The sequence below is a fragment of the Hippoglossus stenolepis genome, chromosome 8, assembly GCF_022539355.2.
Source record: "Hippoglossus stenolepis isolate QCI-W04-F060 chromosome 8, HSTE1.2, whole genome shotgun sequence".
NCBI classification, from domain to species: domain Eukaryota; kingdom Metazoa; phylum Chordata; class Actinopteri; order Pleuronectiformes; family Pleuronectidae; genus Hippoglossus; species Hippoglossus stenolepis.
Window position 1 is genome coordinate 2277180 of NC_061490.1, and position 24846 is coordinate 2302025.

At 42.5% G+C, this 24846-nt stretch overlaps 1 protein-coding gene across 49 annotated transcripts in view; it reads right to left on the minus strand.

Moving 5' to 3' along the window:
* The window catches only part of rims2a (regulating synaptic membrane exocytosis 2a), a 132405-nt gene that overhangs the window by 53572 nt on the left and 53987 nt on the right, over positions 1-24846 (minus strand). For 37 of the 49 annotated variants that reach the window (XM_047340878.1, XM_047340881.1, XM_047340880.1 and 34 more), the window contains 7 exons: positions 13638-14581; positions 5076-5287; positions 3684-3803; positions 2216-2315; positions 1907-2030; positions 933-979; positions 594-706 (listed from right to left, as the gene is read on the minus strand). In XM_047340878.1, coding sequence (XP_047196834.1) covers positions 594-706; positions 933-979; positions 1907-2030; positions 2216-2315; positions 3684-3803; positions 5076-5287; positions 13638-14581 — 1660 coding nt within the window. Of the gene's footprint in view, positions 1-593; positions 707-932; positions 980-1906; positions 2031-2215; positions 2316-3683; positions 3804-5075; positions 5288-5494; positions 5563-13637; positions 14582-24846 lie in introns of all 49 variants that reach the window. The other 12 variants (XM_047340889.1, XM_047340904.1, XM_047340902.1 and 9 more) reach the window with 1 other exon arrangement.

The window sequence follows — 24846 nt, forward strand, 5'->3', positions numbered from 1 at the left end:
TTCTGTGATTAGCTGTTCGTGCATTTCAAGATCAGCCCTACAGAATATAACAACAGGTAAGAAGGCAAGAAAGGTTTCACAAGATGCAGGGCTTATTCTGATTGACGCACAGGATGCGGTATATGTTTATGTGGTCCTAAGGACTCAATGGGACAGACTGAATGTTTACATTCAATCCCAGTGGCAGACAAACCCAACGTTTTCTCATAAATATCGATGTTGTGAGAGAGGTGTTACCCAGATGCTAAAGGTATTTCCCCTGTGGATCCTAACTTTGAGTGTTGATTTATCTCTTGCTTTAATGCAGCCTTTTACCCATTCACCCCAAGAGGGATTTTATACTAGATAATGGACAACACACACACAGTAACCTGATCTATAACCCTGTGCTGGGTTGGTAAAGGGCCAGCTGAACAGGCAGAGAGAGAGGAGCTGTGCCTGGTTGCCCTAACAATTATTTAACATAGGATTTTATTCATATTCTGAGTCAACATTATGCTCTCTAACCAATTCATATGACTCGAGCACTAGCAATCAAATAATACAGTGGCTCCAGAGGATCTCACATGTGTTGTCATGCTGAGCCCACTTACTGAAAGCTGTCCTGACAGGTACTGGGGGGCGTCCCTCAGCATACTGGGACTCATGGGGGATGTGACGGAGATGGACGGACGATCCATCTTCTGAGACTCAAAAGAACTCGAACCTGACAGAGTGCAGGGGAAAGTGATTAGATTATTAAATAGTGATGTTGGTTGTAGTTTAAGTAACATGACGACATAAAACAAGAGGGGGGGGGGATAGAAAGACACACACAAGAAGAGAGAGGAGGACAAGAGATCAGAAAAACAGACGCAACTCTCTGAGACATTTCCTTTACTTGATATTTTTGGGCAGATGTGATAAAATGGGATAATGAGATAATGACTCACTTGATTCCAGTTGTGCATGTGTGCTGTCTGGTATCCTTGGAATATCTCTGCAAGAAAACAGAAAACAGAAAACAGAAAGCGTGTGAGACAGAAGAGAAGAAGGGGATGGGGAGGATCAATCTGAGCTAACGATGAATACACTGCACTTTAAATGGTACATGGTCTGTATTTATATAGAGCTTTTCTAGTGTTGATGACCACTCAAAGCACTCCACAACAGTTTTTGCCATTCACCCATTCACACACACATTTATCTATGTGCAGCACATTCTCCATGAGAGAGGGCAAATTCTAGATTTGAGAGATCAGCATGCGAATGGGGAAGACTGGGATCGAATCGCCAACCTTCTGGTAAGAGGATGACCACTCTACCCCCTGAACCACAGCTGCCCCGCTCTTTAATGACAGTAAGGACAACATAAACCTAGTATCTCCCTCAGCAGCACACAACAGGTCAGCTATTGACATTTTCTTTTAAAACAACTGGGAAATTGAGTAGGAGCCAGGCTTTTATTCTGCGGTTCACATATTATGTGAAAACACAAGCTATAGTCCATCTTGGATTTCTCTACATGGCCAAACATTCCCCTTATGAAACCACATTTAAATTCACTAGACCTGCCTTTTTATTTGGATCTGCACCAAATTTCATTTGATCAGTCCCCTAAACATTTTTGTTTCATCAAGATCTATGAATTATTATCTGAGAAATCAATTAAAAAGTGGGGAAATGTCCTGGAGATATTAAAAAAAGAGGGGGGGGAAATCCTGAATCCGCCCCCTGATCCGGATCTGCACCAAACTTTGATGAGTTCTTTCCTGACCAATATAATATCCTTCCACCAAGTTATGTGGTATAGTCCCTCCAGGAGGTTTTGTGTATTCCTGTTAACTAACAAACAACAAACACAGATGAAAACATAACGTCCTTGGCGGAGGTAAGTATGTGTGTGTCATTATTTGTGAGCTCTCACCCTATAGGCCGTGAGACCACCAACTCCACCTGCGGCTCAGGCTTGGATTCTAGTATGATATTGTAAACTTCTTTAAATGTGGCTCCTTGTAAAAGCTTCCCATTCCACTCCAGAACCTGGTCACCTGCAAAAAACATCAGAGATACTCAATATCACATGAAGTGATTCAAACTGTTGTGCAGTAACTGTATGTGCATCTGTGTTGTCAAACTTTGGAACATATCATTGCATGCTGATAGAGCATGCTGACTACGACTAAATTCTCTGATTTCACTTCCATACATGGAATATTGGGTCTGTTTTTAATACCTGGTCTGAGGTGTCCAACAGTGTCTGCTAGACTTCCTCTCCTCACTTTAGTGATGAAAGCACAAAGTCTACCAGATTCTGTCATCTTGCCTCCCACCACCTGTAGAAGCAGAGAGGGTACAGGAGTTAGCAATGAAGCACAAGTGCAAACTTCACTTGGCTCTGAGTGTTAGTGTAACCAAAGTGTTACTGTGCCATGTTAACTCTTCATGGTAAATATGTAGAGCACAAAGACCCCCCACCCCACACACAATTTCCTGTTGATGTCACTGCTTTAGCTTTTGCCTGCAAGGTATGAGTCCCCAATAAAAGTATGACAAGTAGAGGGTCAATGTAAAAGTGCATCTCAGTTGTTTTTTTTTAAGTATCCATGGTTATGTTTCATTCCTCAGAGACACACTCGGATGCTGCTCCATGATGTGCAGGGCCCTGGGCGAGAGCTGTACTGTACAGTTCGAAGCTGTCGTACTCCACTCTCCTCAGCTTACATGGGCATCATACAAATAAAAATCCTTCTTAATGGCAGCTGAATGCCAACATACAAAGGAGCTTAGGGAAGTCTGCTAAATGAAATGGCTTTATGTAACAGGCGGGAGAGAGAGAGGGAGAGAGAGAGGGAGACGGGCAGCGAGGGCAGGGCTGGCAGCCTAACTGATGGACTGACAGGCTGGATAGCCGAGTTGGTTGGCTGCTGCTGAGCCGACAGAAACGCACAGAGGCACTGAGCAGACACAAACATGCCATTTCAGGAGGCTCATTCAATCAGTAATGATTTTTCCCCATCTTGCTGCTCACTGTTCTCCCTCCTCACGGCCCACTGTGCTCCTCTGGACTTTAGTTGCCCAGCTTTTTTATCTACCAGTGTGCAACGCCCACAGATTTATGCAACAGCTAGACAACAAGAGAAGAGAAACCAATATCTACAACAATACTTAGTATTTAAATGCTTTGGCAATGCAGTGACTGCGATGAAATTAAACACTGAAGGTTTAAATCAATACAAAATATGTAATCATATAATATAAGTAAATATGTGGGGATTGTGATGGGACGATCCAAGACATACACACTGCTATAACTACTCTAAAATAACTAACTAAAATATTTCATTTTTGGTTCTGGACTGACTTGCTTCGTCCGAGAGGCTGAACGCAGTTCACTAAATTAGCTCAATGTGAGTGCATAGAGAAAATTATAGATCGCAAAATCAACTACTGCCTTTTAAAATTCATCATGAATCTAATCAAGTCACTAATGAAAATGTATATAGTAACACATGATGTAATCAATAACTAGAAGCTTAGGCGAAAATTAGTAAGACACACACAAACAAATTTAGGCCACAAACAGAAATCACAGCTACAAAAGAATTGATGTTAACATGGAAGTATATAATCAGTAAAGAATCACATGAAGCCATCAGATTTCCACAGAACTCTCAGGTATGACAGACATATGATAAACTCACCTTCAGACCAAGCAGAGCTCCTGAGTCTCGAGGCACACTTCCATCTTTCATTCGCTTGTTGAGCAAAATTCGCCCTATTAGGCGATCCCCATCTTTGGACGGCTGCCACGTCACCGGGTGCTACAAGGTCAGAGCAACAACACACCTTTCGTTTAACAACTCATCCACTTGAATTTGATCACTTAAGACCAAAGTAGACAACTGTTCATAGTGAAAAGAGGGCATGGGGGTAGTATTTATTCACTCAGGGAAGAAGGTTCACACAAACTCTGTTCACTCATCAAAACTTTAGTATTTTTATGTTTTAGTCAACAACATGCTCAATTAAATTTAAATGAAGGAATGTTATGTTCCTCAGGGTAATCCTGGACAAAACAAATCTCATAAATACAACTCGACAGTAGTATTAGGTGTTATATCCAGAGCTTGTGTGAACCTGCCGGCGTGAAGGTGGAGTGAGCTTCATGCAGCGCCCCATGCAGAGTAAAGCAAGCAGCCACAACACTCCTCCTCAAACCAGCTCTTCAAACTGGAGCAGGAAGACCGGAGTCTCGCTCCGGTTCTTCACTACACACATACAACCACCATCAAGTGGAGTAGTGAGGGGATAGCAGACAATGAAGAAAAAGGGGGAAAATATAATCTATGATACAAGAACCAATGAGGTAGACTGTGAGGCGTAAGTTTAAAGAAGGATGAAGAACAGAAATCACAGAAAAAAGCCATGAGACACAGATAGGGTGAAGTCACAGATGCAGCAGTGGAAGGGAAAAAAGAAAACCAAATGTTTTATTTTTTTGTGCAAAACAAGTCCAATCTTCCCTGTTTTGTGCTTTTACAATAATTTGAGTTTTGCTATAGAAGTGAATGGAAAGTTGGGCAGGGGCAGGTTCTGTCTGGACTGGGTGCTGTGGGGTAGGGCAGCAGAGTGAGAGGGACGGGCCTGAGTAAAGGTGTTCCTACTGCACTAAACAGGACCGCTGCAGAGCAAGAACACAACATACGGAGGAGAACGAGCATGCAACTAGGAGAGACCCACATTCCTGTGTGCCATGACAAACAGAGAGGTTGTGCGTCAATGCGTTTCTTTAACAACTACTGTAAGATGTGTAGTTTCTGTTTAGGGAGCAAAAAACAGCAAGTACAAGTAGCAAGCAAAGAGGGTGCCCCCAAAAGACTTTTTCGGCAACACCGAGCAAGGTGGAGCCAAAAGTAACCGAAAAATAAAAAGGAACGAAATCGCAAGAGAAATCAATTTATACAACGTGAAATAAAATAAAAAATAACAAACATCTCACCTATTTACACTTAGTGACAGAGAGCAAACAAAGACTGGATGGGTAGGTTATAAATAATAATAATAACAAAATGCAGGCTAGATTGTCTCAGTACCTTCTCACTATGGCTATGCTCCTCGTTTAGGGTAGTGCTACTGCACGTATCAACTCCCGAGTCTTTAACCTGCGGTTCACACCATGCCAAGTCCTCTTCAAATGAGTGTCCCCCAAAGCGCACCATTTTCTTTTGCCTCTCAGATAAGGTGTGTGTCGGCTCGGACATAAATGCCTGCTCAATAGTTTTTCTTTTTCCCCTTTGACTGTCCCCTACAGGTGTGGGATAAAAACAGAAAGAAAAACAGAAAAACAACATGCAAAGGTGTAAATAAAACGAAGGAAACATGAAATGACAAAAGACTCTAGGAGAAGGGGGTTGGGGTTGGGGAGACAGACAGAGAGAGAGAGAGAGAGATTGGGGTTAAAAGGCAGGAGGGAGGGGGGAAGGGGGTCAAGGCAGGGCTCCACATGTCTCACCAAAGACATTGGGGAGGCCTCGCTGCTATGCCAAGACGCATGGTCCCACCAATGGCCATCCAAATCTCCTGTAAGGTGGTGAGGGGTGGGGGTGAGGGTGCACATACACAAGAGAGGACAGCGAGAGGGACCGGTGAGGACACCACAAACCACGACATACATACATTAACACACGCACATATTACACTTTCAGGACTAAACAAGACGTCCAAACACTCACACACATTCAAACACTGCTCAAACTGAAAAGGTGATCATCATGTGCAACTCTACGGTCCCTGTGTGGAGAAAGAAAGATGCAACAATAAAGTATCAGTAATCAATACTGATTTGACCACCTCAACACTGTACAGTGAGGAAAAGACACAAGCCCACAATCATTCTCTGACACAGAAGCCTCAGGACATAGTTATAATCCAAAACAAGCTGTGAAGTCTATCAAGGCAGCTGAAGTCATCGTGCCTCATGTGGTTCGCCAACACATCACAGGTTAACTCTAAAGGTTCAGTGTGTAAGATTTAGTTAAAAGGGATCTATTGGCAGAAACTAAACACCTTTGGAGTTTCATTACAACTGAAGGCTGCCACAGGTTCTCGTTCATGTTTGGAAGAGGGGGCTGAGGTGAGGGGTATTCAGCTGCAACATGCAACTTCACCACTAGATGTCACAAAATTCTACACACTGAACCTTTAAAGGTACTTCATTTAAATTTAACACAGACAGGAGCAGAAACAATTTAGTTTCCATTATAAGCACATTGAGACTTAAAAACGTTTGAAATGTCAAATTAATAAACATGTTTTGAGAATATCTCAACAGCTGATAATTCTTCACTTGCTCATTCCTTTCTCTGCTGAAACCCATAACCACTTTCATTCTCATTTCTTTATTTCCAGACTGTTTCAAAAAACTCTTTGCTGGGTCCTTCAGTCCAAGTCAGCAGACAACGATGCAACAAAGTTAGCATGCTGCTATCTTATCCTACAGTATAGCTGCATTTGCAGGAGGGAGCAGGGCAGCTCTCTAATGTGTTTAACTGGGGATTCAGATTGCTGTGCCACACAGCCTTAACTGACCTCAATCTAAAGTGCACCAGGGAGAGCTTTCAAAGATAGGGCTCTGATTACAACTTCTGTGGTAGCATCCGTGGACACAGCCTTGATCATTTCAGACTGGGCATTACAGGAGGATACTGGGACGATTCTGTAAAACTGCTTCATTTTCTCATCAATCCAGCTGAATAGTAAGAGCAGAACTGATGGTGGTAAAATAAGAGGAGGAGGAATCAAGACCTGCAACCCTATTATCTGCTGCACCACATGAAACAGCCACAGTCTGAATATGCAATATTTGACAGAAATATAAACTCACTGTGAGTATTTGACCTGATAGAAAAGCAGGTCTGCAGAGCTAACTTTGTCATCGTACAGGATTTGCCCTGTTTTCCCAAGTGGATGCACAGAGTAGAGAGATGGAGAGCACTTTCAATTTGATTAAGAGGCTTAAAAATCCAAGCTAATTAAAAAGAGTGAAAAAATATTGGATCCAAAGGTAGAACGTAGATTCCCAATGGAGAGTAGTATAGAGTCAAAGAGGGCTGATGGTTGAGGCCATCCAAATGGGAAAATGATTTCAGTTGTCTGAGAGGGGCTGGAGTCTGACGGCAGAGAAAGTGAGGATTTCTTTGTCCCGAGACCTTGGTGTGGAGCATATCTCTGCATTTAACATCCCATTATGTGGAGGCTATGGGCATTTAAATGTTAACCGGTTACACTGGCAAGTCATTTTACAATTCAGTAATCAAGTGAATTAAAGCTCCAAGCAGCATTAAAGGGCCCTCGCACCTTGGATGGATCAGCACATGAAAGTTGTGGACATGGATTCTACTTACTGAAATAGTAATGCTGTGTAACGTTTCACTTTATATATATATATATATATATATATATATATATATATATATATATAATATTTATAATATAGATACTCCTGCAGCAACAGTGAAGTAACAATATCAGAAATCAGTCTCTTTAAAGATTCATTGTATAGAATTTTGTGACATCTAGTGGTGAAGTGTCATGTTGCAGCTGAATATCCCTCACCTAAACCTCCACTTCCAAACATGAAAGAGAACCTGTGGTAGCCTTCAGTTGTCCTAAAAACTCAAAAGGTGTTTAGTTTGTCCAGTCAGGGCTACCGTAAAAAGACATGGCGGCCTCTGTAAAGAGGGCCGGCTCCTGATGTTGATATAAAGTATTTAAATATAAAGGGCCCATTTACGGGGAAAGAAAACAACAATTTGTATAATTTAGATGAAACACATCACTCGGATGGTTTTATATTGAATTTCTTCCAATAGATCCCTTTCACCTAAATCTTACATGCTGAACCTTTAAGTGCTAAAATTGTCTTTTAAACACATATCATTTTACACATGGCAAAGAGTGAATTCCCTCGGAGAAGTTTGTTAAAGTAAAGGTGTGGCAATGGCAAAAGTCTCTTATAGATGGGCTTCCCGAACCAGAAGAGATGCTGCTGTAACAAATACACAAAACTCTGTTTATAATTCTTGATATTTTCAAAGTTTCACTGAATACTAGAAATAAACGCTGCATTTTAATGACTTCTAAGTCTTTTACTACAGTTCAGCATTACTCTTAAACTTGCTGGGCCTGATTCTGGCAATTTAAGTTCCTGCTATCAGTCAGTTACATGCTTTTCACAGGAGATTGTACCTGCTCACCAAAGTTACAGAGAGCCACAGACATTTAGGGTGAGGAGTGGGTTGTCCCCACTCCAAGTCAGTGAACCATCAAACTTATTCTAAAGCTTAAAGGTAAAAAAAATCCTTCATTGTGTTACTTTTAACAATTTTGGTGCATGGGCCCAAATTAAGAAATTGGTCCTAATGAAATTGCCCTTATTAAAGCATATACAGGATAAGTAATTTAACATTACAGAAACCTATTTGGTGCTGTCATGAAGTATGCAGCTGTACTGAACCATGGAGCCGCGGGCATAGGTAAGGATGTCTGAAAACAGCAGCCCTTGAGCAATATACATCACATTCCCCACACTTCACTAACCCTGCAAAGAGCTGTAGAACCTAATGGATCTATACAAGGCAACCCTCCTTCAGGCATTATCTGGCCAAGGATTCAATCTCAGGGAAATCAGGGAAGTCTGATGGAAAGGCATAAAAATAGACTGCATATGCTTCTAAGTGTACAGGACGAGGCGATATGGGACTGACGCACACAGGGGTCAAGAGGAGGGGATTTTTGATATGAAAAAAAGACGCTGCATAGAGGAAGAACCCTGTGTAAAGATAGTGGCACTGTGAATAAATGCAGCCACAACTTCCAGTCCTCTAAAAATACACACAAGTGATGGAGGAATGCAGGTCCTAACATACTGACGATGTACATCCTGTTTTCTATAATAACTTAGAATAGTAAAAGCTTCTTACAACTGGAGTCTTACTGTCACAGATTTGTCCTCTCCTATTGATTAGGATAACAGCGTACTCACCCAAGTATTTGTACAACTAACCATATTATATATGACAACTTAATTTGTTGACACAAATATTGCCTCAATACACTGACCTGCCCATCTGGAACAACATGAGGTTCAGTATGTTGTCAGTTTGACAAGTGGACAGGGCAAACATGAGCCTTATTGAGTCACACACCATGCAGTTAACTGAGTCCAGGTCTGAGAGCTCAATGTCATTTTTTATCCTATGTCTCATCAAATAATTAGGTGAGTGCATTGTGATTGCTGTTTGTAGGAACTAAAACAAAAGAGTATTTTGTAGCACTTTTTTGGATTTGGTTTGTTTTAGCAGCATCACAGGGCTAAAAAATATGTTGCGCTATTGTTGAGGTGATGTTGAAGTGGTTCAGTGGTATCATTTCTGCACTTTGTTATTTTGACTGTGTCAGAAAACTAGTATTCATTAATATTCATATCCCTCCTCCTGTCTGCTCTTAGTGTCCATCCATCAGTGTAGCGTGTGCTGAAACGACTTACTGTACTCACTTATGCTGTGTGATAAAACATTAGGGATGTCCGCAGATAGGCTTTGCCCCCTGTGCACCTCGAACCAACAGCTGACAACAGTGATTACCCTCTTTGCCTCTCAGTTGCTATTCTGTCAGCAGCATTAACACCAGAGCACAGTTCATAGTGGTCGACATTCTGCACTGAAGAAGTCACTCGTCTAATGATAGTTTACCTAAGGCCCGCATTTATGAGCGGGGAGGGGAAGAGATATGTGATGTAAATCCCCCTATGTGGAGACATGGGTGTACATTTGATTACCTGTTCGTGGTATTAACTCATTGCTGCTTTGACTGTATGAGGTTGATGTTTTTTTATTTTTAATCTTTAGTCTTGCAAAGTATTATTATTCATTGTTGTTATGTCTGAAATTAGATCCAAAATGGATTGCACAAGGTTATACTAGTTACAGTTTCACCTCCACCTGTACCTGTTCCTCCTCTCATCGCAGCCCCCTCCCCTGCCCAGTGTCTGTCAAAGAAGGTTTGAGTGGGCGCCAGCATGGAGGCGCGTACAGCCTCTCCCCTTTATTTCCCCGAAGCTTTATTAACAGTGGCACACCACAATTGGGCACTGATCCCCAGCGAGGCATTGTGTGGTTTTTCAGGGAGCAGGAAACTCATCACGGCCATAAATTGTGAGCATCAGCAGTCTGCGCCCGGCCCTGCCGTTTCGCCCCGGCTCCGAGGCCCCACAAAGTGCTGATTCAGGGCAAAGGCAGAGCGCAGGCAGTGGTGGAGTTCACTACCAGCAGGCTCTCCATCACTTTGACAGCTCAATAAAAACCAGTGTAAACTATTAATTGGATCATTAATTATTGATGCTGTTTTTACTACAATTCAAGAGGCAAGAGCAGAAAGGAGGCAAGGGTGAAACACTGTGTATGTTTAAACAGTCACCATGCTACAAAGGTAAAACCATGTCATGTTAAACCTTTGCTGGAGGCAGATGTTAAAACATCGCCTTAAAATCTAAAATAAAAGCTCACTTAACTTCTAGCATTATTATGCACATACCACAGAAGCAGTGCCGCTTATTCTGTAAAAGGTTAAATTATCAATATTTTTCAAAGAACAAGCTTGATAGTACAGACTGAAAATCCAAGAGACTTACTGAGGTGCAAACACCGATCTCAAAAGCTATTGATGACGATGTGACACAGGCTGTCACGACACAATGTCCACCTCTTTGCTGTAGTTAGCCAGCCAGCCTCTCCTTTTCTGTCTGTTCGGCACTATTATGAGACTGCATGTCAGGGGGATCGATACAGAGGAAAACACAGGGAGAGGCCATCGCGATAAATCAGTCTCTAGTGCTCGCAGGCACGAGCCAGGCCAGATACAGCAGGCACACCCTCTCTCCTCCAGTCTCCTCCTCCCTTTGGTTCCCCCCTCATTCCTATCCCATCGAGCCCTCCTCCAGCCTCAGTGGCCCCCGCAGGGTAGAAGAGGTATTGAGAGCATGACAGGCACCTTGCTTAGTCTACCGTTGCACACCCATCTCCTGATCTGCCCCCGTCAAGCTGAGTACACAAACCGCAAGATGCTGACGGTCACTTAAAAGGTGCTTTCTGTCCTCTTTCTCATCTCTCTTCTCTCAAACTATGGCCTCACATGCAATTACAATTGGCAACTGACAATTTCTTTGCTGAGGTGCCCTGTTTTTTTTTGCCCTCTCATTCACTCTGATTTGCTCTGAGGAAGCTAATCAGAATCGTGCTGGTTTGCATGTTACAGTCTAAGACTCCTCCGTGGCGTCAGCTTCTTGGACCGAAAAGTGGATGTTCAAGCTGATGCACAACCTGATTCTGCTGACATATATCAATGCCATTTCTACAGTCATTCTATTTTGTTCCATTTGATAATTCTATGTACCACAAATACAGATTTTGGATCTGGTCATATTATAGAAGGATTTTTATTGATTATATTAATACTCTCCTGAATATTACATCCATCCAAAATATTACGTCCAAATCTGTGGATTTGGACCTCGTCTCTGTTGTGACTGTCTATTACATCATCATGTCTACTAAAAGAGTGCAAACAAGGACACTGGTTTAAAATAAATAATTCAGTGAATTTTTGTGAACCACTTATCAGACTCCCTACATTCACCATATCTCAGCAGCCTTAATCGTGTCATAAATTAATAAAACTGTACATCAAACCTAAATAAATAAATTCTCTCAAGTAATCAACCAAGGAGGTTCTATATGAAAGCCTCATCTATTCAGGTCGATAGTGGAACTCCGTGCTTTGCTTTCCCTTTCTCTGACTTGTGTAGGAGGCCGGCAGACAGAGACAGAAAAGAACAGACCCTCAGAACAACCTGCTTCTCTCCCTATTTTTGTTTCATGGCTACCTGGAAACCTGGAAACTCCCACATCAATAATGTAGCGCAGATGCTGCTTCCCTTAGTGAGGAGAACAGTTACATAACAGAGCAGACCCACTGTATTCCTCCGCTCGCCTCTAGATTAAACATTTCTAGCACGTGGCAGGTGCTTTGGTCAAGTGCTACTTCCAAAAGCAAACAGTGCTACTGTACTCTCTTCCTGTTCATCTTTTATTCCTCCAGTTGTCAACCGCTCCTACTTCTTTTTTCCCGTTTGTTGCTTTTAACATTTCTTCGGTAAATGCCTCCATAATTACAGGTTCGACAATATAATCAATTTGCAATTACGACAGCTGTCAGGTGGAGCAGTCAAGAAGCCAACCGCCTGAACAATTGCTTTTGAGGTTGATTCTATGCAAATTGGCCTTTAATTCAGTCCGGGTGACTGTTGACTTGCCAGTTTGTGTTTATACAAAAGTGCACTCGGGTCTTGAAGCAGGTAGGAAATTTGCAATGAGTGATCTGATTTAATTCTCTTCTCCACAAGACCAATACCACTTTGTAAACTGAACCCACTCCTTATAGAAATAATTTGAAGTATTAATTTAATGTTCAAATAGTCTTTATGCAGCTATTATATGGATGTCAAGCAAACAGAATGGAAGTCACGAGGTCACGGCTAACTGCAGGAAGACATCGCTCTCTGCACTTTTATCACCCCTCCATACATTTATGCAGTAGTCATGACATAAAACGACTCAATAAAATAGACTAAATTATTGTTTTTTTAACTCAGCTCACCATGTTTTACTAGACACCCACACCACAGACATCTCCCTGCTCCCCTGTCTGTCTGTTATGCAACATTGTCCATTAAAGCGGACTGATCGAGTGAAGCAGCTGAGGCAGGTCACAGAGAAGTGTGCCAGCAGGAGCAACAGGATAAGGCCTTGAGAGCAGCAGCATTACATTTGTTTAAACACACAAAACACCCATCCACACTGAAACACATCAGGCTCAAGTGGGCACGAGCCTCCTCCTCAAAGGCACTGGAGCTGTCAGAGTAAATTCACGGAAAACATACATAAAACCCCAAAGTGCTCATTATTTTATGGTTTCTTGGACATTTACAGCGAAGGCTGAGATTTAAGAGAAAGGAGCAAATCTGTTTGAATCAAAGTCACGACACACGTCGGAGAATTAACCGTTTCATGATCAGAAAATAGAAACTGAGGGAAATTAGGACATGAGCTTCTGATTATGCACTAGAGTCCTCCTAAGAAACAAAGATTGATATTTTGGTTGCATTGCAGATTTATATTTGAATAAATGTTTGCCCAGATTGATTTATTACTGATGTTTTTCACACCTTTTTGTTGTTAATGAATAAATGCTGATGATTTCTAAATATTTCTTTTAACCAAAAATAATGAGCTCTACACATAAATATACACATATAAACATACGAACATACACATCACATATAGGACTGTAGACAGGGGAATCTGAAGGTTATATCTGAGTCAACAGCTGCAAAAATCACATCAGAATCAATATCAATAAGAGACAGCAAGTAGAATTCAATGATGAAATCTGACATTCCAAGAAATATTTTGTCATTTGTATTAGGAAAGAATGTCTATACAATTGCATGAAAAAGTATCTGAGCAGTATTAGCATTAAATAAAGCTATGCAGAGACAGAGCAGACAGAGAGACACTGGTGGTGTGTGTGGCTCTTACCTTTCTCACTGACTGACTCACTCTCTATCTCCACATCCTCACAGCTGGTGTACTCCGGTGTAGTGGCCAGCTCCTCCTCTGAGCTGCTCAGTGACACTTGCCGCATCTTCCCTCCCTTTTTGGTTTTATGGGGCTTGGGGGGTGGCGGGCGCACTGACTCCGACTGGTCCGAGCTGAGAGAGTCGTTCCTCAACATGCTCTCCATCTTCTCCCTCTTGGTTTTGCGGACAGCTGAACTGGGGTCCAAATGGTGTTGCTGCCTCCTCATTGGATCCACACCCAGGTCTCCTCTCCGCAGGTCCCCGGATCGGTCACCCAGCACAGGGCTTCGGTGCGGCGTTGGGGGGCTGTGGTTGGAGGTTCTGTGACCTCCAAGGCCAGGACCCATGGGCCCTGGGGAAGACCGGTCAACAGAGTAGGAGCGCTGTCCCACCATAGGCGGCCGGCGCTCGGTGAGATGCTGTCGGGACAGCCGAATGGGCCCAGGCTCGTCCTGCTCCGTGTAAGCCAGGGAGACATCACTGTGGCGGCGCTCATGTCTCAGGCGGCCCACCTCGGCATGCATCCTCATCTGCTCCTCATAGGGCTGTGGCTTAACAGGATAGCGTGCCAGGTTGGGGTCACTGCGGTAGCGCGTCTGGAACTCCTCTTGACGCTGCCGCTGGAGGTCATACTCACTGGGCGGTCCATCTAGCTCCTGGTCCAGTGGGTATTCCTGGGAGTGCCAGCGTCCAGGGCCCCGCCGGTCCCGGTAGCCCATCCGTGCCGCATCCACATCTGGGTACATGTGTGGGCCCCGCGGAGCCCGCCGAGGGTCCCCATCCCCATAGTCGGACGGTGATCTGGGCATGCCGCCGTCCGTCGGGGCATACTGTGAGTGGTCACCCCCCTCCCTTTGGTCGTATTTTTGGTTTGGATCCCTGGATGCAGATGGGCTTCGTTTCCTGTGGAACACAGAGGGGGAACAAAACGTGGAATTTAGTGATCGGACCACTTTGACCCTGGACATTATGATTCTTTTAAGATACCGTATTGTAATATACAGCAGGTGGAAATGTGCAGTCAGAGAAGTGTTCCACAGAGCTTCATCACACTCACTGACTACAGCTACTCTGCTGAGGCTGAAGCCTTCAGTCTGCAGTCTATATATTCTCTCTACTTTCTCCTGCACTGCTTGGGCTTCAGTTCCTGTCAAAACCGAATGAAAGCCTGCTCAGTCTCTGTCACACATACATACACACAAAGAGAGGGAGAAATGAGACTAAGCAGCAGGATGCAGCACCACACCCTCCTCTCACTGCAATAGACTATAACCTCTATAGCATTGCCAACCGCTGCTCCTTTTTTAGCACATTTTGCAGGAGGCTGGAACTCCTTTTAACAGAAAATAATTTAAAGAGATAAACGTCTTGTCCTAATTAAACAATATGGCATGTAATGCAAAAAAGCTCTACCTCCTGCTTTCTTCTGATATGTGTAAACACGTATTAAGATTAGAAAAACATACACTCATGCAGTCAAAATCCTGAACTTTGTTTTACTCTTTTAGTTCCATAGGCAGTCTTTCATTTTCATTTTGATAGCGTCTGATTAACATTGTTGACATAGGTGCTTCAATCACCATCATTTATAATGTACTATAAACAACAGGATGCCACAAGATGAGGCAACAATGTGACCGATGGTGTGTCTGAATTTATGATCCCCTTGAAGGTAAACATTAAATTCCTAACATTATTATAGTGATATCTTTTTTATTTCAAACATTGTCTATAATCATGTGTCTTGGCCTTGATAAACAGGAGAGAAGTTCGATTTTACAGTTAATTTGGGAATTATGGGGTGAATACTTTAAAGTATTTTACAATCGGGAGCCCTTTTTTCTAAAATGATCATTCACTCATCTTTTCATTGTCTGACTGTCAGAATGTAGACCAGCCAGGAAGTGGATGAAACGCCTGGAGGAGGCTAACTGTGTGTTAATGCATTTATTCTTTTGTTCAGAATCAGTTATTCATAAGCCACTTTTCTCCTACATTTCTCCCACTTTTCCGCCCAAATAATAATTTGTCAGGAAAAAGCTCTGTGAAGCATTCCCTTAATTTTGTACGTGACAACTTTTCATAAATGGCTTCATAAATCACTGCTGCCAGCCTTGCTCAGTGGCCAAGGTAAGGGCTCCTCAAGTGAGATTGGCTGATTCACTGAACCACAGAGGAGGTTCGGTCCCTGCCTACTGGATCAGACCACAAGATATCAGCTCTGTGATGAAGCACATGTGGCTAAAGATGCTTCTTGTGTTCCGTGTTGAATTTCTATGTTGAACCTTGAGGAATTTCACAGACGTGAAGAACCAGCTCCAGGGAGGAACACAATGACAAATGGGACTAGTGTATATTAAACCTCAAATATGAGCTGTTAGAGAGGGGCAGAAGTCAAGCAATAAGATGTATTAGTTTAGGTCACACTAACATAACTGTTTCATCCAAGCTACTTAGCTTAATCCACAGCAAATTACAAGCATAAGAGGTATATCTTGAGATTTAAAGGAACTTAGTTTGACGTAAAAAACTCTCTCTTAATATTAAAAAACTAAATTTATGTTTTTATAAATCAAATAGACGATGGTGATATAGAATCAGAAATTTGTAGAGTTTGAGACCAAATTTCTAGGGGTTGTGATTGACCATAAATTAACATGGAAACAACATATTTAATATATTGAAGGAAAACTTTCAAGGTCAATATCAATCCTGTTCAAATCTAGAGATACATTAAATCACAAAACTTTGCATATAATGCATTTTTCATGAATACTTCCTCTTGGGGTCAACTTTGAAAACAACTTCAATTATATTACTCCAGAACAGAGCCATAAATATTATTAATAAGGGAGATTGTTTTGATCACATAAATTAACTATTTATAAACTCCAATGTGATGAAATTACAAGATTTAAAATTTTATAAAATAATGCAATTAATTATAAGAGTTTAATCAAATGTATATAAGCATCTTGCTTCTGCCTGTGCCTTTTCATTCATTTTCTACATAGACTTTATGTTTTCATGACTGAAAATATGATACAATACAAATCAAGATAAAAGATCAAGTGATGGGATTCATTATGCATGTGCAGCAGTTGTAGCACAAAGGATGTAGTGGAAACACAACAAATCTCTAATGGATATCGTACGCGCACTAATGAAAACATCCCTGTTTGTTACAAAAATAAAAGTCTCTGTGATGCAGCCAGCTCACACTAGTGACCTCTCCTTTCACATCACAACAAATCCCTCCTGTCACCTAGTGATTCAGACGCAGCTGGAGAAACACATGAGGGCTGTTATTCACAACATGCTCCTGGTCACTATCTGAGTGCCACTTCATTCACAAATCCATAGTGAAGTGGCAGCAGAGATGATATGGTGGAGCAGGGGACAGACAGAGTGGATGGGAGAGAATGTGGAGCAGGGGGCGAGTGAGCAACATCTTTTTACAGTGAATTGATGATGATAGCGGGGTGTGTTATGTATATGTGTATGTGTGTGCATTCACTTGTGCATGTCTGTGTGCTTGTGTCTGAGTGTGTTTTATGTGCGCTGTGCTGGCTGCCTGAGCAATGCTTCACTTTGGCTCTCAGTATGTCCTCATAGGGCTTCAGGTTAATGTGCCCTCGGGGGCGTTGTGTTGAAATGCAACACCTGAAACACACACATGCACGTGGAACATGCACATAGCATCTCCAACGAACATTAACAAACTAGCCTTTGATGAGATCTAACTCATCCTGACACAAGTATTACATTCCCCTGCTCCTGTTTAGGCTCGTGTGTCCCTCCTGTCCAAACAGAGAAATGTCTATGGCAGCTAGTGAGCATAGTGCGCTCCATCAGCATCTGCCTCACGATGCTAACGTTGTCAGCGTTAAAACCAGCCCTCAGTAAGTACAACAGAGCGGTGGCGCAGCACTAAATTTCGTACTGTGCATTATTCCCCCATTGCTCCAGCTGCCACAGTTACTGTAATAGCCTCTCTGCAGATACCTCTGAGCCCCCCACAGCTCTGCCATGATACACTCTGCTGATCTTAGATTTGCATTCCGTCCTCGGTGACACAGACAGTGAGAGAAAGAAAGAGGAAAAACTAAATGTGAAGAGGGAGGGGAGGGGATGTCATCGACAATATGTGTGGAAAATGAGGCAGATAGGATCAGGTAACTGCATCCTATAGCTAAACATGTGGCTGGTATGTGCGTCCTGCCACACTTGTCAGGCTCAAGCACGGAATGAGAGGATGGGATCCTGATGCCTGTGATGCTGCACAGAAGCCTGGCTGCTGCGACGACTGAGTCACGAGCCACACAGTGACGGTCTTCCTTCCATCACACCTCCTTATATAGTAAGATGTGTGCGTGATGCAACCGCAGATGTGGCACTGAGACGCAGCACAGGCAGCGTGGTGATTCATCTGAACGGGCCGACGATAGAGAGACAAGTTCACTGACTGCATGGTGGACTGTGGGAAAACAAGCCACCATTCTGTACATTCCTGTCGTGGGAATACAAACAGACCCTCGTCACTGCCCTTGTCCTGCTCTGAGCTAACTATAGAAATCCTCTGCTGTGACAGTATATGAAACACGAGACCTCATTCAGCTGCAGACAAGGTCGGTGATGACAGTGAGATTCAAATCAGGGAGGTTGACAGTGTTCTCATTTAATGACCGTCAGCAGGACCTTTATAATCAACATGGGAGAAAAGATTATTGCATCTATGCAAGGATGTTCTTTTGGATCTAATGGCTGAAAGAAATTCTGTTTCGTCATCCACAGCAAAGGAGTGTACAAGGTTTATCTGTTATGCAAAGAGGAACTTCCATGTCACTATATATCATTAGAGAAAATGCTGTTGTACAGATATGGCGTCTGTTTTTGCTGCCAACACAGTCTCATATACACCTCCTGTTCTAGAAGTAATTCCAATATTATAATCATCTTTTTAAAGTAAAGTACACTGTCCTCATCAAAAGCAGCATAATGTATCAAATCCATGGCGCATAAAAATCATGGGATTACACTATGGCCCCCGAAGGATTAAAAAGTGCATCCCTAAAAGATTAGAAGTGACCCGACACGCTCGCCGTGATAAAACCTTTATGTGCTGTTACTTTCTGCAATACGACACACCACCCAGCGAGTGAAATTCCCCAATATACTGTGGTGTGATGGGAAGTGGCTCTGTCTGGGGCGAGGTCGTCCTCAGATGTGTCACTGCTTTGACCTACTGATGAGATCTGATCAGAGACATCCGTAGAGAGTGACTGTGTGTGTGTGTGTGTGTAGTGTGTGTGTGAGAAAGACACCCCTTATACTCTGTTTTATGATGAAAGGCTTGAGATCAAGCAGGACGCTCCTGTGGTCACAAATCTTTACCATTTCATGTGGCTTTAAGATAAGAAACAAAACAGAGGGATATCACACATCTGTTCACACAGAGTCTGCAACACACAGGCTGATGGTCAGTTTACTGTATAGTGGTAGTGGTACAGTCCATATTCCTTGTGTCGTTCTGGTAATGTACAGTCTTGGTTTAAATGATGGTCATTTCAATAGTGGGATCAGGATTATCACATTAGCTGTGTAGTTTTTAAACCACCTTGGCTTTCATGCTGAATTAGAAGAAAACTAATTTAAACTTAAAACTCAAATTTAAAACAATCACTGTCATTGTTAATGCAAATATATTACAGTTGCTTTTTGTTTGTGTATTAAAAAGGTGCTTATTGGTCTGTATTTGAGCAACTGGGATCACAGCATGTTCAAAACTATTCAGTATATTCAGCATCTGTGAATGGCCAGGCATATTTAATGAATTCTTACTGTAAAGCCTCATGGCCACAATTTGTTTATTGGGGAAAATTGTAATTGTGAATATATGATTTACTTTCCCTCTCTCTGCAATGAACAGAATGAGATGACATATATTTATAAAAATGTTCGTATTTTCAAAAAAACAACGTTTTCCTATAGATTTGCACATGTAGTGATTTAGACAATTTGCACTTAGGTCTGCACACCCTCAGCCACCCAAGAGGTTACACTGAAATTCCATTTAAAACCAAAGACTCACCACAAGCACAAAGATCAATAAGTGAAAGTCAATGAGGAAGCATTCTGTAAGTGATGAACCCTTCGCAGATGTTGCTGGCTTCATGTACTCAGCTGCATTGTGCAGACACCTTGATGCATGCACACACTGACACACACCCACTCTGGCCACAATACCCTCGTCCAGCATTTCATAGATATTAGCCTGAGCTTGAACTTCTTAGTGATGCAGTGAAAACTAAAATGCCAAGATGAAGCCGCTGCTTTCTAATGATGCTGGGATAATTATCCCTGAGGCACAGAAAACTGCTGCTCTGTTGTTTTGATATTTGCTGTAAGTTGCTGGAGAAGTTAAACAACAGTGCTGCACAAATGCACTCTACTGTACATGCAGGCTGCCTTTCATTATGTTTGTGTAACTGACAACTGTCTACAGAAAATACAATACACACTATACACTAAACATACAATTAAGATGTTCACATGTCCATATTAACTTTAACTTTACGATAATTCATTTAACAGTTTGAATTTCAACACACTGCATTGTCCTCCAATCTATATCCAAAGTGCTACAGTCTAAATCATGAGATATAACTCGCCTTATTGAAAGTATCTGTCGGATCCTGGGAAGTAGCTTAGTTCAAACCTCTGCCCGGCTGCACCATGCAAACACATGGCCTCCTTCACACAAAACGCCGTTCAGTCCAATCCAAATGAGGTACCGGAGCAGCCTCACAGCTTACAACCAGGCCCTGTGCTTCAAATCCTCTCTCCTCTAGTGCCAAAAGTGTCCTTGTTTTATTTCTAGAGAGCTAACGATGATCTACACACAGCGGCAGCAGATCTAGTTCTGCAGCAGTGTTCTTTGGACGGAGTGGCTGACACTAGCTCTCTCTGCTCTGCCTCTGCTGCTGCTGGAGACACATGTTAAATAAGAAAGCCAAAGGCAATCAAGGTGAAAATGCAACGCTGCCCCCTTGGGGATTGTGCCACCTCCACTTTGTGGATAATGGAGAGAAGTCAAATGAGAACAAATGAGTGGTGCGGTGTTGCAGAGGTCTTCTCTTCGAGGGATTCTGGTCCACTAATGACAACAATACATCCTGGACTGGTCTCTATTGAAAGAAGATAACTAGAACGAAAGCACGAGCAGAAGGAAAACATGCTGAATTTGCGTGTCTACCGAGAGCAATCAGAGAAGAAGTGATGGCAAGAGGAAAAAATACGCCTCCAAAGGTATATTTTCAGATGCAGTGTCACTCTTCCTGACCCAGCCGCGACTATCCTCGCAGTAAAAAATATATGCATCCACTCCTTCGATTGCCAAGTACAATCAAATGAGGTTAAATTCCAGTTCAGCTGCATCTCCTGATAGTCAAATGATATCGTTGCATGACCTGCTTTGTTTTTGACGGTCTGCCGTGCCCACAGCTCTGCTACACTGCTGGATTTAGATGAATGGCACAGTTTATGACCCTGCTGCAAAGGCTTCTGGGAGCCTGAAATCAAGCCGACTTTCAGATTTAACATCATCATCATGTGATCGCTAACACTGGCTGGATGTCGGGCAAGCGACCCCATCTAACCTGCATGGCCTTTCAGCCCTCTGCCTAGGAAGGGATTACATTCCTTGGTTGATTACTAGGTCACATCTATCACCAATCATAAACAGAGCAGGAAGTTTCACCTAATCCCATTCAGCCTGAGGTCTTATGATCTTCAAACTGAAAAAATGACATGGTTTGTGTGTGTTTTTTTTGTATCCACAAGGTGGAGTTTCAAGCATTAAATCAAATATGGAAGAGGGAGAGGAAAAGGGAAAGTGGGGGTCATAAATTCTGTGCATTACAAAATGGATGAGACTTTTTCCCTGGTTCTGCAGCATGATGACATGGTTGGTTTTCAGTGACCTGGTTTGGGACTTAGTGGGTGTTGTTAAAGTCTTCCCTACTGTCGCTATCTTCTCACTCTTCTGCCTCAACACTTTTCACATCTGTCACCATGATTCACCAGTCACTTTCCCTCGTTCTTTCCTCCCCCCTCACCTCAGCCCTCCCACGAGACGGACCCTGCGTTAGGCTGCAGATATGCTACTATGTGCTGTTTGTGACAGTGATGGTCACAGCTGAGTGACGGCAGCGTGGAATCAGGGAGGGCAGGTGGAGATGGGCTGTTGACACAGCGTTTCCCAGGACAGAGGCTGAAGGTAGGGGAAATGGTAAAGGAGCAGTGGGGGTGTTTTATCAGCACAGTCAGGGATGGGGCTATAGACTGCAGGGCTCTAAGTAGCTTTGGGTTTGAGTGAGTATCTGACTGCCACTCCTGGAGACGAGAAGATGATTTCAGACCATCAGTGATGACACAGCAGGCCTGAGAAGGACTCTGAATGACATTGTAAACTTAAAATATCTGTAAAAGTTTGAATATTGCTACTGCATTTGCTATAAATATATTATAACTACTAAAATAAATTTCTGGGCTGGCACGATTTGTGGCACACATAGGGTTGTGTGTAAAAGAAAGTGTAGTGAGTAGTGTAAATAGGGCCACCTTCGCTGCTGTGTATCACACATTAAAGATAGACAATTCAAATCTAAGCCTAACCCTTTTTATATTTGATGAATCCAGCTCATGTTGTATTACATGGTAACTTACAGTAGCCATTTAAGCTGTTATAACAGTCTAACCTCTGACCTTGCAGTCACATAACAACACACTAGACTAATGTGTTCAAGTGTGTCACCTAATAAAGATTATGTAGCTAAAGAAAACAGTTTACATCTTACAGAAGATTTTTATTAGCCGGTAATTATGCAACAAAGTCCCTCAAAAATAATAAAATGTTTTGAGTACAATATTCTGAGAGAAAATGGTATAGCACTTTTTGTGTGAAGAAAATGGACAGATTCAGGATTAAATCAATACGTTATTATTTATATAGCCCATATTCACAAATCACAATTTGTCTCATAGGGCTTAACAAGGTGTGACATCCTCTGCCTTTAACCCTCAACAAGAGTAAGGAAAAACTACCCAAAAAAATAAAAGAGAGCTGCATGTGAGGGATCCCTCTCCCAGGATGGATAGAAGTGCAATAGATGCCTCGTTTCCAGATTCTTTATTGTCATATGCTCAGTAAAAACAGGCTTTGCACCATACAATAAAAATCTTACTTTGCTAGTCCTCCAATGGCAACAGAAAAAAGGATTAAACATAAAAATAGAGGTTGAACACAAGACTAGCTTACTAATATATATTAATATATGCACACATACTTATGTGTATATACATGTATTTGTGCAAAGAGTAGCAGCACCAGCACAATAGTAAAGTGAACATTATTGTGTATAGGAAATAGAGTGTGTTATGCATTATTGGTGTGTGTGTTAGTGTTTTCTAAAGTTCTACTGTCATACTGGTAGTAAGGGGCAGTGTGTATTCATGAGCCTGATGGCCTGTGGTAAACTGTTTTGTTGTCATGGACTTCACACTACTGTAGTGTTTGCCTCGTGGCGAGAGTGTGAAGAGGCTGTGTTGGGGATGTGTTCCATCCCTGATCATGTTGTGGGCCCTTCCCATGACCCTGGTGTGGTAAATGTCCTGGTACGAGGGGCAGGTTACTCCTGAGATGAGCTGTGCAGGTGTGAGTACACGCTGGAGGGCTTTCCTGTCCTGGGCAGTGCTGTTCCCATACCACACTATGATGGAGTTGGTAAGGACGATCTCGACTGAACAGCTACAGAAGTTGCTGAGAATTGTTGGTGGCATACCAAATTTGTTGCAGCCTTCTTAGAAAGTGTGAGATGCTCGCTGATGTGAGTTCAAAAGGAATTTGAAGGTTTTCACCCACTCAACCTCTGTCTCGCTAATGTGAAGGGGTTTGTGAAGCCCTCCCCTTCTCCTTGAGCCAATAATAAGTTATTTGGTTTTGTCTGTCTGCAGGAAATGATTACTGTCATGACACCAGGCCACCAGGTCTGCCACCTCCCTCCTGTAGGCTGTCTTGCTCCCACCAGTGTTCAGCCTGATCACTGTAGTATCATCTGCAATCTTAAGGATGTTGGTGTTGTTCTGGGTGGCCACAGTCACAGGTGAAGAGTGTGTAGAGTAGGGGGCTCAGCACACAGCCTTGTGAGTACCCTGTGCTCACAGTTCTTGTGCTGGATGTTCGGTCTCCGACTCTGAATTACTGGGGTTTGTCTGATAAGAAACTCCCAGTCACAGAGGGGGTTACCAGTCTGAGAGTGAGGAGCTTTGTAGAGAGTTTGTGTGGAAGAAGTTGTACAGCTCTACATCTATCAGCTCAGTTGACAGTGTCTGCAGATCTGTGAGTTCTCCACGAAGCACAGGCTCCAACCTCCTGTCTGTGGAGACCAACCAGTGCCTAGTCTGCTCATTCTATGTTTATACTCTGCACGGTTAATATATCTTCCGCACTGCACCGCCTGTTAGGTCTCCTTTTTAAGAAAAGGCACCGCTAGCGCACTATGTAGGCCAAGCCCCAACAGAGTATGCCATTAAGATTAGCTGCCAGTGAGGACTGTTGCATTCCTGCTGGCTTCTACCCTCCCTACAGAGAAAGGTTAGGAGCAGAGCATGTGTTTACTTTTTTTTGTATTGTGAAGACCACTGAAGCCGGAACGGCCAGACATCCAAGCTGTAAATCTTTTAATTAGTAGATTATGTCTAATTGCTTTTTTTTTAAGTTTAAACTAACAACTGCGCTTTTCCTACTATTTTCAGGAAAAATATCTTTTGTTAAAAATATATATCAGGAAGTTACTTTGGATATTTGGAGAATTTCAAAGAAAGAAGAAGGAAATGTTAATTCCCAAATATCAAGTCACAAACAAGTTGATACTGATCACATCAATGACATGATTTTTCCCCAACAAAGTATTGATTCTTGCAGTATCCACTTGTAGTGACTTGAGTATTTTCAAACGTTTTCGTGTTTAGGCTCTCACAGTATTTGAGACCTGGTTTAATACATGCAAAGTTCACATTGACTTCAGAAAAAGTTTTAATGAAATTTAAAATCAACATCATTCCCATGCTAAACCTCAGGGCTTTCGTTGCCTAAACTGAACAACAGA